Below are 19,927 nucleotides of genomic sequence, written 5' to 3' on the forward strand. Positions count from 1 at the left end.
GATGCTGTCTTAAAATTATTTATCACCTTTCACAAGTACCATCTGTGTATAGGCATTAATCAAACTAAAATCAGTATTATAGTACTGCTCTTAAGATACATACCCAGATAAAGACAAAGTTGTTGATCTCCAGGAAAGCCTCAAAGATGCAATAGGATTTTCCATTTCTCTTAGCTCAGGAAAGAATGCTTTGATTGTACAAGCCCGATCAGTAATCACAAGGATGCAAACGACAATGAATGGCTGTTTGTATTCACTTAACTCTCATTTAACTCTTTCTATGTTTAACCTGTGTATCATCTTTCTGTACAATTCCATCTTGTGCCCAGAAAGAACAGGCAATAAAAAAATTAGGAATTCATTGCAAGCTGTGCCAGTTAAACTGCATCTGCTTTGTAACTGCTGCCTGAACAGTCTACAAAAGTAAAATTGAGTATCATACACCTAGAATAGAGCCGACCTAGCTAATATCAATAACCAAGGCTCTGGAGAGTGTATGAAATTGATTTGGTAAAGTGACAGGATCCCCATAGGGAAATGATAACCCATGTACAAACAAAGAACACCTAGGACTGTTCTACAGAAAAACGTAGGCCAGGGGTGTATAGCCCAAACATGAGCATGACATCAGATTCCCAGGAAGACACTTCAGCTCCTATGTGTAGGATTGCATGTTGTTTTTTTCCCCATTTCTACTGTATTTTTGTCCAATAAATCTTTCATGTAAACCTGATAATCCATGGATAGAAAAGGAACTGGAAACAAGGACTCTGCTCTCGTAGCTCAGGACACTTAATATTTTAAGTAGCAGTCACTTTCTCTGTTGTGTCCAATTAGTATTATACTAGGAAACATCTCTACCAAGCAAGTGGAGAGAACCTCCTACTTGCACACCCCCCTTCATGCTTACAGCCTAGTAACGTCTTGCTGGTATGTTTGTTTGCATGTTATCAGGTTGTACAAGACACTAAATCCAGGCTCTCTTCCTTGAAGAAGTATTCTAGACAGCAAACAAGGAAAGGGAGGAGAACCACATTCCTACTAACTCTTAACGGAAATAAGGCAGCTGTGATTATATCTTTGAAGCTGCTCAACTCTATTGATTTATGCTGCATGTGGGCAGGGCAAACATAATGTATGGCAAATATATGTGCTGCTTTACCTAGGGTTTGGTTTTTTTATTCCACCAGAATTCGAGTCAGAAATAGTATAGAATACTTCTTGGTGCTTGCAGAACTGAAACTCTAGGCACAAACAAACTTCAAAGACAAGAAATAAGAGATCTAGAAAATTTTAGGAGTTTCTTCCAGTGTTTTTTGGACTTCTACCTCGAATCTGGCTTTCTTACAACATGTTATATAAAGGAAGTAATAAGGGTTAAGGCCTTTTCTGGCTTGCAGAAATAGCATGGTTGTTGCTCCTAACAGAGTGACAATGACTTATCTTTATATTTGACACTACCATTGTTTAGGATGAGTTATTGCTGGCAAGTCACAAAAATGTAAAGAAGTGCAACAATAATCAGAGAAAAGTTACTCCTCAAGAATAGCAAACCTGCTCACATAATGATGCCCACACATGAGACTGGTAATACTGTTTCTCAAGTTAATTCCTCTGTAGTCTTCTCCTAAATATGTAGCTATCTGTAGTATCTGTAGCCCTGGTATCTCTGAGTTCTTACTGTGGTCAGAGAGCAGGCACATACCACAGTTCATAAGTGTTTTGATCAACCCGTTAGTAAAGATGAACTACACCAGATAACAGCAGTTATAACAGTCATATGCCTGTAAATTTAGATATGAGATGCAGAACACTTTAATCCATAACATGGTGTTATTTGATGAAAAAATTTACAGAACTAAGCACAGTTTACTTCTATTTAATCATAAAAAGTTTTCCTTACAAATGCAAAAGCTAAAATTATTCAAACTTAGGAAATTATCTATAAATTGTCTGAAACTATGTAAATATAGCATGAAACTATAATACCATTTACAGTAAGAACTTACATTCAAGCCAAATAATTATACAATTATATGATAACTGTACAAAGGAGTTTCAAAACAATTTGAAAGATTACCTTACATTCAGTTATTCATTAAAATATTGGGTACATAAAAAAGTATGTATGGAGTTTCAAGTCATCCACTTAACCCTTGAGATTCATTTGTGTTTAATGAGCACAGGAATATACAAAATTCTGCCTCATTTATGGTGTAAATATAAGACTAAGTTACTCTGCTAAAAATGTTAGACACAAAAACTGTGACTTCCTCAAAAATACAGTCTTAATTGTTTTCAAATATGCAGGGAAAATCCGTATGTATGTGAAATTTTTCTACAATTCAATGTCCTTCTCTTTCTTACTTTCTTGCTTCCTGAGAAAGGCTATATTGTTCTTCTAGCAACTGGAACATGTATGAACATGCTGCCCCCTCTGCTTCTCTTCCAGAAGATGACCCAGTTTTGCCATAAAAGACACAACCGATTGAGAAATAATATAGGTTATTCATATAATGTGTCCTTATGCTCCTGCCTCTGGTTGAAGGAATGTGTCAAACAGTGAAGACTTTGATGATCCTGCCTGTCCAGGAGTTGAAAAATGTGGTGACCTCCAACAAAAATGGTGAAGAAACACATACTCAGATGCTGAGAAAAAACCAATACAGATGATTAAGGAAAGCTCCGCCAATTAATTAATTAATTCCCTTTGTATTGCTGGTCTCTTGTACTCATAACCAGTCATACAATAGTCTATTTTTTTCCTTCAGTTTTTCTCTGACCCTTTTGCTCTCTCTGTCCTGCACTTAGTATGTGTCATGTTTGTCCTCCCTTTCAACTCTTTCCCCACTTTAGAGAGTGTGAGTTACTTCATGCCTTATTCTTATGCAGTGGGATCTTCTGAGGCTTTGTTCAAACAATGTTGGAAAAGCATTTAGTAGCTAATTCCTCTTATACCATTAAGGCTGATGTCTGTCAAACCTGACTGTCTATATATCAATGAAGAAATTTAAATTTAGAAGCCTTACAAAAGTGATTTCTGCAGAAAATGGGTTTGGAAAAATATTTGGCAAAATACTTTCAGGACAACTTTTCACACACACACGCGCACACACGCGCGTGCTCACACACACACACACAGAAACTGAGATGTGTTAAAATGAACAATTTTACTGGGAAAAATGAGGTTTTCTGTTCAGGTGTCTTTTTCTGCCCTTTAAAATAAGTGATCTAGGAATCCATATGAATGTAAGATATACTTGTAGAAACACCCTTACTGTGATTGTGTTTCAACAAACTGTATTTTGATGACAACTCCTTTTAGCAGAAATTTCCTTCACTTTTGGAGGAACTGATGTTAACTGCTCCTGGGCTTTCACAAACACATATATACTATCACAATAAACTGGAATTTCTGTCCATGCTGTATTTTAGATTCATTCACCAAATATCTTTGCAATAACCTGAAGATAATAGAAATTCCATTTTTCATCTCTGAGCTTAGTGTAGTGTTCCAGGTGTCAAAAAAGAAAGAAAAGAATTCCATTTCATAGGATAGAGGAAGATAATTCAAATGCTAAGTATAGGCATCATAATTTTAACTCCCCTTCATGCAACAAAGCTACTGTTCTAAGAGGTTTCACTGCTTAAGTAAAAAGTAAGGTGGATGCAAAGAGAGCTTAGTGAATTGGCCTAAATAAACAGCAAAATTGGGCTTGTGTAAGACTCTTGCAACCTGCCATATCAGATACGCTGTTTTAGGCATGAGTAACAGTTGCATTTCCATATCTCCACAAATTAAGCCACATGCAGATGAAAGGAAATGAAGTGTAATGAAGAAACTATGCCCTTTAAAAAGATGTATATTTTGGTTTAAGTAGCTATCCAGTCTAATGTTGAAGTCCTGCCTTCCATTTTTATATGCACACACAGAGGTATAAAGAACCATCATACAAGATGCCTGGTTGCCAATATGTACATGTGCATGTATATGCTGGTGTGTACATGTAGTGTTCATTTCAGGAAGGTGTTTGAGGAATGAGCTGTATCTGTGTACTATTGATAGGTTTTCCTGTTTCTTAAAATCATGTTCTGATGGGCATTGAAAATAGAAGCCATAGTATGTTTTCCAGAATTTCAGTTATGAAAATTCCAGCTGTGCCTATGGCTATGCAAATCAGAGAAGGATCCTGTAGTGATCTGTCAATTACATAGCACATCTTTTTGCATTTCTTGCCTTGAGCTAATGACTAGAATCAAATTACTGTTTCATTACTTGGAAAAGAGGCCAGACTGTGATTTAGAAAACAAATGAGGGCTGTTGTCCTTTTTTCTCTGAATTATTCATTGATCATTTTTTATCACTATGAAGGATTCTATGATTTACCAGTCATCTATAGGCTACTTTAATACAATATATTGATATTATCACAAAACTGAAGTTCTGACCGTGACCCCTTTTCTTAACCATTTTGTTCAGGGCCTTTTCTGTGTATGGCTTCATCAGTATCCAATAGATCGCAGTCTCATGCAGTATAACAGAATTAATTTTCTGTCTGTCCACTACAAAGGAATCTAAAGGCCATACATCTTGTTAAAATATAGTCATAATGTTGCAATTTTATAATACTTCTCCTTCAGGGAACAGAAATCACAACACATAGTAGTTTACGAGGAATTTGCTCCTCAGGCAAAAAGAAAGGCTTCTGATTAAAGTAATTTACAGAATCCAGAAACATCTCTTTAGTGGAAAAGAGCTTTGTTTCAAATGCTGGCATCTTTGTTTTATGCCACATTTGAGCAGGTTCCTAGAAAATCTTGTAATTTTTTTCCTGGATCCTCAATGAAAAGAGCTATAAGACAACATGATTTGTATCATCTCATTCTGCTAGTGTTAGAACACTAGAACTTTGAACTTTGCTTGTTTCCTGATTTGATTTACCATACCAGATTTTAAATAGAGCTGCCAGTGCCTCTAAATACCATTGGTGTGTGTGGAAATAGTTGGGATCTTTTTGAAGGGTCTGATAACATGAATTTCAAACTTTCTTCAGGTTGCAAACTGGTAAGTTTAAGATGGGGGAATCAAACCAACTTCCAGCTTACAAACAAAACAGAGAAAAGAGAAAAATGCCTACTATCAGATAAGATGCATGACATCAAAGAATCATAACTCTAGTAACTACTATTTTCCTACTAGTACATGGGTTGGTTTTTTTTCCTAGAACAAAGGTTTATCAATCTTATTTAATAATTTATCAAATAGAACAACAAGGGTTTAGTAGACTATTTATAAAACACATTTTAAAGATATTTTTGTTAATACGACAAGTTAGTTAGCTGGTCAGTTACAGAAAGAAAGGTCTACCAGAATATTGACCCTATAAGGTGCCTTCCAGTATTTCTGTCTACTTTCCCTCTTAGGTTCCAAAATGCATGTTGATGCACAGGTAACCTTTTCATTTAACTCTGTGCAAAGAAAGCTTTGGAGGGAAGGCCCACTTAAAGAGTCTGAAAAATAACACAGGAACCTCTTTCAAATCTGACGTCCACTGAGGAACGTGGTTAGGTTGTTTATTCATGAGGAGGGAAATGGAAAAGAAATAATGTATTGTAAACCAAATTATGTTCACGGTATCCCTGCTAAGCAGCCACATACTTTATAGCTCAGCCTGGAGCAGGACAAATTACATGTTTTATGGGTTGACCATACCCCACGTGTCTTGCTTGTTCCTGTGGTCAGGGAGATCTGAGTTTTTTTCCCTAAGGCCAGTGAGGGGACACCATGGAGGGGCAGAGGACAGACCAAACCTCCCAACATGTGTGTTTCATGGTGCTAAGCTGGGAACAACCATTTTTCACAGATGGTGAAAATGCCACATCATGGTGTCATTGCCATGTCCTGAATTTTCACCAGCTCTGTTAAATGCCATACAAAATTCTTCTGCAAGCCACTGCTGTCACCTGTGGAACAGTTGTCATAACATGTCATAAGGGGAAGAAAGACTCCAACAGAAATAATTCTTTAACTTGGTATTTTTAAATCTTTTAAAAAGCCCAATTCTGGCACAAACTCAGTTTCAATACAGATACATTGCTTCAAACAGATTGACTGTGACAACATCAAAAATGGATATTTTAAATCAGAATGGGCTTAGTCAACACAGGGCTCAAGCCATATATATTTCAGTAATGATCACTTTAAAAGAATGTAAACTGCCACTGCAACTGAAAAGGATCATAAAGTTCCAGTCCTAATGTAACAATAATGTGCTGAGTTTTGGACTCTGCCAAAATATGTGATTTGTCCATGAAATTGTAATTTATTTATAAAGCTGAAGGAATTCCTGTGTAGAAAAAAATTACAGGACACAGCTTGTCAAAATTGAGACACTTTATGGAGAAGTGCAATTTCTAGAATCTTTTAAAGAGAATTTCAAGCCATATATTTAAACATTGGTGAACTATTTTCTCAATAATACTAATTAATTAATTTTAATATTTTAGTAATTTAATGATATTTGACAGTATTTAAATGAGACAAATCCATGCTTCTGATTTCAGGAATCTATTCTCCATAGGAAAAACCAAAATATTAACCTTTCAATTAATTCTTCAGAAAATTCTGATATTAAGGAAATTATTTTTCCTATTAGCTCTAATCACAGGATTTTGGAGAGTCTTCCAATGTATCTTTTTGTTGGGAACACAGACACTGATTACTAGTTCAGCAATAGCAGGAAGCTCAAAAGGCTGTGTCATTCTTTACTGAATCATACTGGAATCTTAAAGATGCTTTTCGAATCAACAAATATTTTTCTACTTATAGAATCAACAAGCAGTTGAAAATGATCAGTAAGAAATTCCCAAATTCTTGGGAATTCTTTAGTATCCTCATTATGTGCTTGTACTAACCAGAAACAGCCTTCAAGCTTTGTATTCACATATAAAATTTGAGCATGCCTGTGCTTAAGCAGGTCTGTTCTGTTAGTATCATGAGAGTCTGATTTGTAACTTAAACCATTTCAAGTGATTACATTATTGTCTGAGTCTTGGTCTTGTTTTTCTGCTGTCTTAGAGAAACAGTGGTGATTTCCAAAGAAAGTACAGCAAGTACAGTACTTACATTCTGCAGGCAATCATCTTTTAAAATAGGAGAGAACTTACAGAATTCTTCATTACAAGGATCACATCCAAGTAAAGCAATTTCCCACCTTCTTCATGATTCCAGATCAGGGCCATAATCTACTCATTCATGCTTCTATTATTTTATACCTCTGGTGACTTCAATTTAATTAATTTGGATCTAAACTAGAAAGCCCAGGCTAGTCCAGCATCTTTTACATGGATCTAGTCCTGACGTGACAGTTTGTGTTTTGCAAAATCCTAGCTGGCAGCTCTCGAAATTTGGGGTTGCTCCAGATTAAGACCATAGAGTGTCCTGCAGGACAGGCAGCCATTACAGCTATACACATGGCTTCCCCAATGCTTAAAGGTAAAAAAATATTGGATAAAATGAGCACCAAAGAAATAAAATATGTAACGTAGAGGATAAGGAAGGAAAAGACTGACTTGATGGCACCAATATGGGCCTCTAAGCTGGGATCCCTGAAGCCAGTTGCATTATTTTGCATCTGTCTGGTGTGTATCCACAGAGACCTAATTAGCAGGATACTTGAAACAACAAACACTATTAAAGGCAAAGCTATGCCAGCGTTACAGAGAAGAATCAATAAAAACAAACTAGTTTTCATTGTGACTCTCCTTTCTGAAGAGTTTGTCATGGTTAAAGGAGCAGTGAAGTTGCCATGCACGTTGTAGATATCCCAGGCGAAAGGAAGAGACGTTGCAAAGGAGAAAAGAGATGATGTTATCAGCATCCAGGGCACGAGACTGGAAATTCTTTGCTTCAGCCAGATGAAGAAAGACTGAGTAAAACTAGCAACCTTGGTACAGTAGAAGACACTAAGCCAGGCAGCAAACCAGAGGCTGGAGTAGTTTAGAAACATAAAAACTGTCTTGAAAATTACAAACAAATTTTCTTCATAATAGGAGGTTTCGCAAAACAGACTTAGGAACAAATCCAGCATCATCCAGGACTGCAAAAATAATCTGGATAAACTCAGAAAGATCATAATCATATCATACGAGGACAATATTTTGCTCCTGATGCAGCTAGTTGAACTGACAGCCAAGATAGTTCCATTTCCTAGAAGTCCTGCCATGGATTCAATTATAGCAATTGTTAGAAAAAGGAGGGAAAATAATGTGGACATAGCAACTCAAAACCTCACAATTTTTACTCAGCTTTTCATGGGCTCGTGAAAGCCCTAGATTTGCAGGACAATGCCAATCCCAACTAGCTGTTATCAGCACATGCTCACTTATTAGCTCAGAGGAAGAAGTATCATAAGTCATTTATGTTATTTTACATTTTTTTGATGATTAATAGCTCAGCTGCTTTCTCTAAGCATGCAAATTGGATAAAGATTCAATTACGGTCTTTTCAATTCAGAGAAAGGATTTGCATTTAAAGGGCTCGGATGCATTTTTAAAAATGTGTTGTAATCCAGTTTTCACAGAACCCTCTGAATTTATGTATGTAAAGACGGAGAAGAGTTTCAAATCTGTGTATTCTCTCTCATGCTAGGATTGGGCCCCATACCCCTATCTGGAGGGAGAGAAAGATCATTTCAATATCAGAAAGTGCAAGAAATACAAGACATTTTCAGACAATACACAATGAACTAAATTTTGTACACAAATGTCTGAAGTCTCTTAAACCTGTTTGAGGAGCCTGATCTGATTTCCATGTCTGGCCATCATGCAGTTAACATTCTTCCTCTTCCCTCACTCCAGCAACCCTTTGGCAAGCATTGTCACTGTGGGTCCTAGGTCTGCAGAAAAGACATTCACAGCTTGGCTACTATATGCTTGATTTTTCCTAACAAAACAAAGGATTCAGATGTTGGTTCAACTCCACTTACGGACTTGTAATGGAACAGCTAGCGTTATCTGAGGAGAGCATCCCATCCATCAGGGAACTGGATGCTTTAGTAGACTTGTTTTACAGTCCTTCCCCTGCCCCCACCCCGAACCTATGGTGTTTTGTTTATGTATTGACCAGTCAGAAGTGCTAGCCCCTAAGCATTAAAGTTCTGCAGCCAGCAGCCTAACTACACCTTTAAGGACCAATCACATCAAAGCCAACTGAAGAGAAAGGTATGGTTTACACTGATTGGCAGCTCATTCCTACCAGCTAATTGATGAAGCAAGCACACAATTTGTTCTTGCTGATCATCATGTCATGATGCGGATCTGATCTCCTGCCTTCTTTCTTTGCTTTGACTGCTGCCAGCCCACTTCTTGTCCCTGTTTTTATTCACCCACCATGCTGGAGCATAGTGGTCTGGAGGATAGATTACTCATCCTGGCCAGAAGAGAATCTGTCTAAGCCTTCCAACTTTAAGTTAAATGTCCTAACTGCTATATAGTAGAGGAGAAAAATATAGGGACCCTACCTCATTTCCCATGACAGAAAGGCATTGTAACTTCAGAAATGATTTGAAGGTGACATTACCAAGAAGAACAGGAATCTCTCTACCTTGAAAAGGTACTTCAAGGTGAAGAGTACTCTGGATGGGAAAGTATCTACATCTTTTTCAGTCCATTGAGAGAGATTTGGGCATTTTCTTTCCTTTTCTTCCTTTGTGTCTGTTCAGTGACCACTGGGAAACCAGGTGCTTTCCATAGCACTGGCAGAGTAACAGGTGACAGACCAAACATACAGACATCCTAACGCTACGAAATACAGACACGTCTAGGGTTATGCAGCAGCTGAACTGGGGTTTTTACAACTACAGTTTTGAACTCCGGTGTCTAATGTCCCCCTTTACATGCCTATATTTGTATTTTGTATCTGATGCCTAAATCTATCCCTGAATTGCACAATTATCACTTCTGAGTTTATGAGAAATACTCACCGTGACCTCTTCTACATTAAGAAACAAAATGGTTGTCCTTATACTGGGGCCTCAAGTCAGCTCCTTATCTTTATCAGATACATTAAAATGGTTGTTACCAAGAGGATTATCATGTTTTTCTTATGTGTGTGGAAATTTTTAAACATTATAATTATCATTACATGCTTGTTCTGAGTGTCTCAAATGAGAATAATAAATTTGTAGGAAGACAGAAACAGGGAAAATGAAAATTATTGTACCAAAGTACTTTACTGGTCCACTTTGCTCTAGTGTCCTGAAAAAATACAAAATTCACCTGAGGAATTTAAGATCTGGAAATATACAGCATTAAATACAGTAGAAATGGCAAAAGCGTTAATAGAGTCAGTCTTGCTCCCATATGGAATGTGCATACTTTTAAATTCTGTTGTATTTGCTAAAAGGAGTGAATTCAAACACTTTCCACATACAAGAAGAAAAATTTTAAGGGTCTTCTAAGTGAGTGGGCAGGTTTGGGTTTAGTGAAAAGGTTTGGGAAGGATGTTTTATATGTAGAACACTGAAGAAAAAACACAAAGTCTTTATAGAAATGAAGTGACAAATTGCTGTCAGTAGTACAGTAGAAGGTGTGGGCAGTTATCAAGGGAGAAATTTTGAAATATTTTTTCAACGCTGTTTCTGTAAAGCATTTACAAATGCTTTAATGTGATTTATGATTGCCTAGGGCAGTGATGAAACTTTTTTGATCATGCACCCCATGAATAAAAAATTTTTGAGCATGCACCCCGATATGTATATATCTATTTATACATTATATACATGTACCACTGTACATATTATGTACATATATGTACATGTACTTATGTACATTATAAAACATACACAAAAATAGACATTAAAAAGGATTAAAGATGAAATAAATGATATTTTAAAAATAATTTTTATTTTATTTTATTAATGGTACAAACCCTTTTTTTGTTCTCACTAAAAATATTATTAATAATTATTTTTAGTGAGAGTAATGTGATTGGATATGCTTCATTATTTTTTAAAATCTTGGCTTAACACTTGGTGATACAGTGATTCAAAGGTCTGCTTCTATGTTCAGTTTATTTTGATAGTTGGTCTTAATGGATGTCACAGCTGAAAAAGATATCTCACAAAGATACATAGATCCAAATGCAAGAAATGCATTGTTGGCTGTGCTTACTACATCATGATAGTATTTTTTCAATCCCATCCACCACTTATGCAAAGATTTTTGTTGAAAGTTTGATGATAGTAAATTTCCATCTTCCCTGATGTCAATCAGTTGTTCTTGCAAACTAATCAGGTGTTGAATTTTTATATCCTTAACAAATGGGTTCAAGACCCAATGAAACTCTTAAACTGGAAGATTTTTAAACAGGTTAGAAATTTCTGTTTCCAAGTTTTTTAAGTGTACATGTATGAGAGTTTTTGTAGGTGACACACATTGTATTTGGCAACAAATTCACAAAATCTCCACAAGTTTCCTTTGAAAAGCAGTTACTTTCTCACCCACTGTTAGAACATCACTTTCACCTTGAAGGGATACGTCAAGCATGTTTATTTCTTCGAAAATAACTGCTAGGTAGCATGCTACTGACAGACGCTTGTCATCACAGAAAAGATCAGCAAATTCAGAACACTTGTCTTTTTGTAAAAGAAAAATGTGTAACTGGTCTTTAAATTCAACACCTCTTTTAAAAAAGCCCATTGTCACGAGATAACCAGCAAATGTCTGTATGATACAAAGGATTCTCATGGTCACTCCCCATCTCATTATGAAGTACTGTAAAGATTCTACTGTTTCAAGGTCTTGTTTTTATGAAATTAACCACATCGATGACATCCTGTAGCACTTTGTGCATGCCTGGCTCCCATTTCTTTGCTGCAATAGCTTGCCTGTGAACAACACAGTGAATGAATTTCACGTGTGGTGCCATCTATGTAACCTTACCACGCAATCCTTTTCTTACGCCAGTCAAAGCAGCTGCCGCACCGGTCGTTACACTTGCACAGCTTTTCCAGAAAATCTTTTTATTAAAGAAGTAATTTACTGTTGAGAATATAGGTTCTCTGGTAGATCTTTCCTTTAGTGGCTCACAGAAAGTAGTTCTTCATGTATTTCACTATCGAAACAGAATCTAGCAAATATCATAAGCTGAGACATGTTAGAAACATCTGTACTTTCATTCAGCTGCACAGCAAGCCTCTCACACCGTGTAATTTGTACTGATACTTGTTTCTTCAAACCTTCAGCAATGTTTTCTATGCGTCTTCCAACAGTGTTTGCTGACAAAGGAATGCATTTTAGTTTGCCGCCGTATCGCTTTCTGCGTATTATTGCAGCCATTTTTACTGTGGCAGGAAGAACAAGTGTTTTCCCAGTGGTATGTGGCTTTTTGTCTTTTGCTATGAAGCAAGAAACCTCAAAGGAGGCTTCTAAACATTCATCATTAAGTTCAGTGAAATTTTGTAAATTACTGGATTGAATATCACATAGTTTGAAACCGCTGAAAAGAATGTAGAGGTTTGTCTTCATGTTCTGGATGCTTAGTTTTTAAATGTCTTGCTAATTCTGATGGCGTCATAGTGTCATGAGCTAACTTTTCAAGGCACATTATACAGGGTGAGGTACTTTCTGTGCATGTTGATCTGCATGGCCAGCTGTGTGCTTGAGTATTCTGACTGTATGTGCTTGTGTGTGTTTCTGTTTATGGCTGAGGACTATGTGCTCAGCCTCACTACTGGCTCGACCTCAGGAAAAGAGAGCCACAGCATCCATGCATCATCAGGATAATGGATTCATAAACCTGTAGCAGTACAATCCATAGACTACAGAATCTAACTAAGAAGAATAGTAAGTATAGAGACTGCTTTAAACAAGTATCATAAATACCATCTATGCTGGCAATGTTTCAACAGGATAGATCATTTAATGAAATTATGTAACAATGTACTAATGTCTGTTAGTAGTTATTAACATACTACAGTACCATCCTAATGGTACAAGTTGTTTGTACAATTAGAGAATTGGGCACTGATCATGTCAGCAAATTGCTTACAAAAATTATTCTTAATTTAGTTTTGGTAGCCTATTAGTATGTTACAATTCGTCCCATATGTAACAATTAAACTACAGAACTTGCAGTTGTTTCATGCAACTTTCTATTGTCCTGGTGACCCATTCCAGGGAATGGTCTTTGTTTCCATGGCTGAGAGACCTGGAGTGACTCACATGCATATACTTATTGCACACCTCAAAAGACAGGCCAAGCCTATCCTCTGTGGCAACTGACAAGCTGACTGATACTGCTGCCATTCTAGCTGCTGGTTTTGATTCTACTGCTGCTGTATTCTCAATTACGCTTATGCTCAGGAATTATCTAGAAAGTACCGGACCAATCTTTTTCTCCAGGAAGGGGAAAAGTGAGCTACTGAAGGGCAGATAATTTTTTCACGCTGCAAAAAATGACCCTCCAGTTCCTGCGGTCATATTGTGTTGTACACTTGGGTGGACCAGCAGGAAGTGCCAAATTTTGACATAAAGAAGGTTCTGTGCAGTGACCTAGTGCCTGTCACCAAGTGTCACCATATCACATTCTAGGTGCCAACATCTGTGAAGAAGGTCCTCCATTGCATTTTGTAGCCTTACCACCTCCATGTTGATTGCTAGGCAGCCAATTTGAAGTCCACACTGCAGATGGAGATGGAGGTCTCCCAGGCCACGTTCCAGACTGTCTACCCATGAGTCAAAAACAACATCACAGAGATCAGATGACTGTTAGCTGAACCTGAACTCCCCATGGTCATGGAGACAATTAACAAAGTACATATGCCCATATGCTGTTTATAGAAAAGCTACTATCAGTACATCGATTTCAAAAGCTACTCAACATGCTGCAAATCCAGAGGGAGAATTATGGATGAAGCATAGATTACAATGGCCATGTGTGTCAAGGAGCAGCAGGAGGAGCTGTTCCATAAGGGAAGGTGAGCAAAGAAGTTAGCATCATCACACAGCAGGCAGGAACAGTAAGGGCACTGTCAGGCATGCAGTCCCACAGCATATGAGCAAGGATAGCAGATAAGCTCTGTGATGGTAACTAGGGTCAGTCAGCAGTCCAGTGATTGCCAGACAAGTCCATAGTGATAAGGCACGTCCAAGATCAAGCCAGGAATTCAAGTCTGCAGGTCATGATCAGTATCCAGATCAGCTAAGCACGTGTAAAGGCACAGGCATAGCTGCAGCATAGCGCAGGTAGAGACCAAGGGTGAGCGCCCAGCTTAGAAGCAGCTCCTGAAAGTAGGGGGGGCCAAGCCCCACTGAGGCTTCTCACACCAATTTGATTTAAGATCAGCCAGCTGCATTGTGAAAGTTGGCTCTGAATCTAGGCAGCCAAAACCCCAGAAGCAGTGGAGAGGGAATGCACTCAAGGCCCTGACAATATGCACTATGGCAGTACCTGGGAACTTTATCAATGAGTCCATCCCAGTACCATCTTTCTACCATCTGGTGGTAAAATGAATAATATCAGTGCTATTCAACACAAATAAATTCCAAGGGTTTGACCAAGAAAACAGTTTGTTTAAACAGAATTAACTACCACAGTAGATAGGTAGTTAAGTACATAAAGTAGTTCAGTAAATGTATAGAGAATAAGTATACAGTGTACAGTATTCTGGGTTGTTTTAACAGAAGCATAGCCAGTAGATTAAGGGAAGTGATTCTCTCCCTCAGCACTGTTTAAGACAGTATCTGGAATACTGCATCCAATATTTAGGGGTAATTTTATTTTTCTAGTGACTGGAAACTATTAAATCTCCAGATAACACCAGGCTTGGACTGCCTGCAAAGTTTTTGGAAGACAGATTCAGAATTCAAAATAATCTTGACAAACTGGAGATGCAGACTGAAAAAATATTGACAAATGCTTATAGATATGAATAAACATATGCATAAACACTATGCTTCCGCATAATTTCTTGTTGTGGCATTACAGTTGAAATATACATGTTGAGACAGAAGTCTGAGTTTTGGTCAAGTGACTTGCATTTTAACAGTCATGACTCAAGTGATTGTGCGTCAGAACTTAATCTACATGTGAAATATAATTGATTCTGCTTGTTAGCCCCATCATCTCTGAAATTCAAGGCCCTTTTCATCTCACACATTAGCACCCATCATTTAGGTTATAAGGCTTAGCTCTATTTTACTGTCACCAAGCACAGAACTTAGCCTGAGTTTGCCGTAAGTAAATATTAGTGAACAACTTCACATCTCCTACAAGGTTGTCTCTCATCTCAATTGGATCTGTAGGGCTAATGCAGTAAAACACAGGACATAGCTTTTGTATTATTAAATTCACCACATCTGATTATGTTGAATATGAAAGCGGATATTTTGTTCTACCGATTTTTGAGACTCAGAACTGAATTTTAGAGCAAATATCCTTTTAAATCAGCCTGTAACCAATTGTAAAAGACAAAGTAGGTAGCCAGTACTTTAAAGAACTATGGAAAATGGTTTTCTACAGTGTATTTCGGAAGGTGATGCACTGTGAAAAAGCAAGGACAGAATTGGTACACACCCAATTCTAACAGAGTCCCTCTGGCAGTCTGCTGGGTTCAGGTATTTCATTTGACTTAGCATGCCTCCTCAATAGCAGGCTGTGTGGCTGCTTATTCAGGGATTATGTTTTTATTCTTTCTTGCCCGCCTTCATTTTAAATAAAAGTTTCAGAGGCTAGGGCTTGCTTTTCTGAATGGAAAACAATGCCTCATGGGTGTTTTGGGATGGTTTCACAGTTAATGTGTAAAAAGATACACAACTACAAAAAATCTTTTTTAATATAAATCTTTACCCTGTTGCACAGAAAAAAAATCAAGTTCTCACTAGTACAGTAGCTGCAACAAACTACAAAATCATTAACAATAGCTTGAAGTGATATTACAATTAAGCCTATTTATTCTTAGAGATTGTGCCCAGTGAAGCAATAAAATGAGATATTAAAGTAACATAGAAAACAATACAAGACATTCATGTAGGGCAGGATTATGCCTAGGGAAACTCAAGAGAATAAAGTGGGTGTTTTATAGTTTCAGCTTTAATGTCTTCTCCTGCCATTCTTACTTTCAATTTTTTCCCCTTCTCCTGGCTTTCTTGCCTAATCTTCTCTACCCTCCTATCTTCATTCTCAGGCTTCCCTTCTCTAGTACTTGAAACCAACCCCTTTTCTGTCATCAAGGCTACCCTTCCTGTCTACTTCCTGATTCACATACCTTGCATCCATTCTATCCACTTGGCTTCCAGGTCTGAATCCCGTCCATCCACTCTTCCTTTTGGATGGACTGATGAATCTTCAGTTTGAAGGACCCACACAGGTCAGGCTATCCCACCTTTTTTCTCATCATTAACAGATTCAACCAGGTAGCTGAACTACCACACATTGAGCTAGTCCGTGGTTACAACCTTTGGTCTTTCCCCTTCTTCCTGCCTCCTCTGAACCTAAAGTCTTTTGACTGATGTTAGTGGTTAGAAGTATCAGTGACTTTTCTGTCCTTTTTCCTGAATAAAGCTGTTGAACAAGTGGCCCAGAGAAGCTGGAAGAACAGGTTGCCCAGGGAAGTTGTGGATGCCCCATCATTGGAAGTGTTCAAGGTCAGGTTGGATGGGGCTTTAAGCAACCTGATCTAGTAAAAGATGCCCCTGACCATGGCAGGGGGATTGGACTAGATGATCTTTAAAAGGTCCCTTCCAACCCTAACTGTTCTGTGACTCTATGATTCTACGTACTGATGGACTGAAGGTAGATGAGAGAGCAAGTATTTGGTGGGAAAAAAGGTAACGAAAAGTTCCCATCTGCATATGTGACTAAGAGTCTCTGGGAGCATTTTTGCCCAGAAGGGATCTCTCTATGTCACCCATGGGGTGGTTAGAACACTCTGCTAGATCCCTGAGTGGCAGCTCCAATTCTGGGCTGTTTAAAATTAATTTATCCTGCTGTCAGTCCTCCCATCCACAACAGAAAACATTATGGCTCTCAGGTTATCCTGCCTCCAGTTTTCTGAACTCCTCTAGTGAAGCAACAAGATCTCGCAGTGCTACAGTGTTCTGATGTTTTCAATTTGTGCTTTTGATGGTTACCAAAACTATTACTAACCTTTGGCAGACAGTCTTTCACATAAATTAGAATTTCTTTCATGTTGCTTTAATCCACAAATTACACTGATCACTGGTAGTACCATCACTGATCATTTGAGGTAGAAAAGCTTGAGTTAGACAAGTTTATTTTTAAAACTAAGTACAGTCTCTTTGTAGGGATAACCTTTGCACATGAGTTTTCAAGATGGCCAGTGACATTAACGTTGCTGCATCATGTTTTTCTAATGCTCTTTTTTTCATTTAATTACATAAAGCTGGCACTTTTTGTGCAGTCTATGATACATACATGTTTTTGGAAGGTTGAAGCTGGAATATCAATCTATGAAGCAAAACTTCACCCTACCAAACTGTTGCAGGGGAATTTGCTATTCACACAATGTAGAAGATCAAAGTCCCAATTCAATTTCACTTTGGGACAGATATTAAGAAAATAGTTTTCTGAAATCTGCCTAGATTCCTAACCATCTTGAATGCATAAAAAATGCTTGCAACAACATCTGTCAAACACACATCAATGCACTTAATAATTCCACATTTCTTTGAATCATACATCTGTTTAAATCTAAGAGGTGTCGAAAAGATAATTGCCATTAAACATTTTTATGTGTGACAGCTGGAAGGTATGTCCAACACTATATTCTTTTCAATGTGCTGATCACTGTTACATTTGGAGAAGCTAATGCAACATGAAGAGAAAGAGCCTGTCACAGAGAAAAAAGCCAAAGGTCCTCTCACTAATTTGTGGACTCAAGAGAGCAGAGCTGTCATCTGTGCCTTAAAGATAAGAAGAGAATCAGTCGATAAGGATTACTTGTGACGTCTGCCCCCCACCCCCCTCAACCCCTCTTCCTGCTTCTGTAGTTACAAAAAGTTTACAGGGGAAGTTTTTGTTTTCACTTTCGGTAGTTGACAAAGGCGTCTTCAAAGAAACTTATGTGCTAGCAGGAAAAAACAACTGTATGTATACAGCACCATATTCTTGTATACGTGAATACTTCACTTATTCAGCTCACAAGATCCCCAAAGCTCTACAGACTATATTTAATTAAGATGTTGGACTGCACACTGCCATCATGCAATCCCCTCCAAGGTAGACCTTTTTCAAGGCTTAAATGCATATACAGATTACAGTCCTGTGGCACCTAACCTGAAGAAGACTTCCGTATCCAATTGGTAGTGTGGAAAATGTAAGATATGCTTCCCTGGCTTATTGCTGCCAGATGCAAATGTGCTCTGTCCTTACTCTGACAGAAGCAAGAAACTCTGCTTGAAAAGGTACATAACTACAGTGTCTGAATTACTCAGCTTCAGCTAATGACCACAGTCAAACAGATTTTTCTGAAGTGCGCGTCATATAATTTTTGATAAAATATGTCTTATACCTGGATATCTCAGAGCACAAGCACAGAGAGAGCATCTATGTGAAATAAATCCACATTCTTTCCAAAGAGAGACATGAATTTTGGAAAAAATAGAAGTTTTAACAACTTGGTTGTCTCCATAACAGTTCGACTTTCCTACTGAACAAACTCTGTTGCAGCAGAATGCTACTCAGGAGCATACTCTTCCAATGGAAACCAACAGTAGTGTCTGTCAGATCCAGTATACAATGTTATTACGGTCTGTGATGTCTTGGAAGAGGGAACGTCACCTCCATGCCAGATCTTGCAAGACAGCTTTCTCAGCATCACAGCACCACTGAAACATGTACTAATTCAAAGACCCATGCTCTTCACTGAGAAAGTGATGTGCATTTCATTTCCTGAAACATCCTATGCACACTTATAATGAGGTTGTGATCCAACTACCTTTCAAAATGTGTCCTGATTAGTTTACAAGGTCTGGAAAAAATCGTCCATGTATACACATTCAAAGTATTTCTAGATAGTGTGTGTGGGACAATCCCTATGGTGTGGCAATATCAATGTAACATTTTGTCAAATTATGTGGTAAAATTACATTTAATCAAGAGGAGGTACAGGACCTGTTTAAAAGATACTGGCTCATGAAACCATGTTAACTCCAATCTTACTCCATTGGCATATTGACCAAAAGGCTTTTTTGGTCTTCTCAAGTTTCATTTTAAAACGGAATACTTCAGCCAAAGTTTTATTACTTTAATTTAAATTACATCATTGTGTTCAAAATGATCATAGCCATTTTATAATCAAAAAGGCAATAAATTCCTTGCCCAGAGAAATTTTAAAGCCTCGATAGTGTTCATTAGAGAAAAGAGAAGTAAAATTAACTTCATTACTTAACAGCTTGGGAGCTGTTAAGATGCTGTAATTATGAAGATGGAAGAGTTCAGACACATAGATAAGACAGAGAAATAAACTGCATATTATCATGAACAAATTTGCCCAGTCAGTTTACAAAGACATCTCCACTGTAAGATCACTTACAATTAAACCTAGTTAGGTTGCTACACACATTTGCATACCATTTCTTTGTCTATACTATCAGTGCAACTACTGAAAAGTGTTTGTGAGAGAGTACTAGAACTGTAGCTATTGTGAGAAAAGATGTAAAGTAGGGAAGAGTGGAAAAGGCTCAAAGGCAAATGTGGTAGAAACACATGGAAGACTTAAAGCTATGTTGAAACAAAGGCTGAATTTTGTTACATCTTCCCATTTCTCAGTTTGCACAAAGATTTGGGATTTGACTAGCTGTAAATTAATTTAGGCCCCAATGAACAAAGCACCTCTGTATCTGCTGGACAGTATGGATCACAATAATGCTCCTCCCAGTGATGCAAGAGTTGTGACTACCAAAA

The 19,927-nt window shown here is 37.7% G+C and overlaps 1 protein-coding gene across 1 annotated transcript; it reads right to left on the minus strand.

Moving 5' to 3' along the window:
• Positions 1-7,340: 7,340 nt before the first annotated feature.
• On the minus strand, positions 7,341-8,276 carry LOC127026964 (taste receptor type 2 member 40-like). Its single transcript, XM_050912279.1, has one exon. The coding sequence runs from the start codon at positions 8,274-8,276 to the stop codon at positions 7,341-7,343; it is 936 nt and encodes a 311-aa protein (XP_050768236.1).
• Positions 8,277-19,927: the final 11,651 nt, after the last annotated feature.

This window comes from Gymnogyps californianus, chromosome 1, assembly GCF_018139145.2.
Source record: "Gymnogyps californianus isolate 813 chromosome 1, ASM1813914v2, whole genome shotgun sequence".
Classification (NCBI taxonomy): domain Eukaryota; kingdom Metazoa; phylum Chordata; class Aves; order Accipitriformes; family Cathartidae; genus Gymnogyps; species Gymnogyps californianus.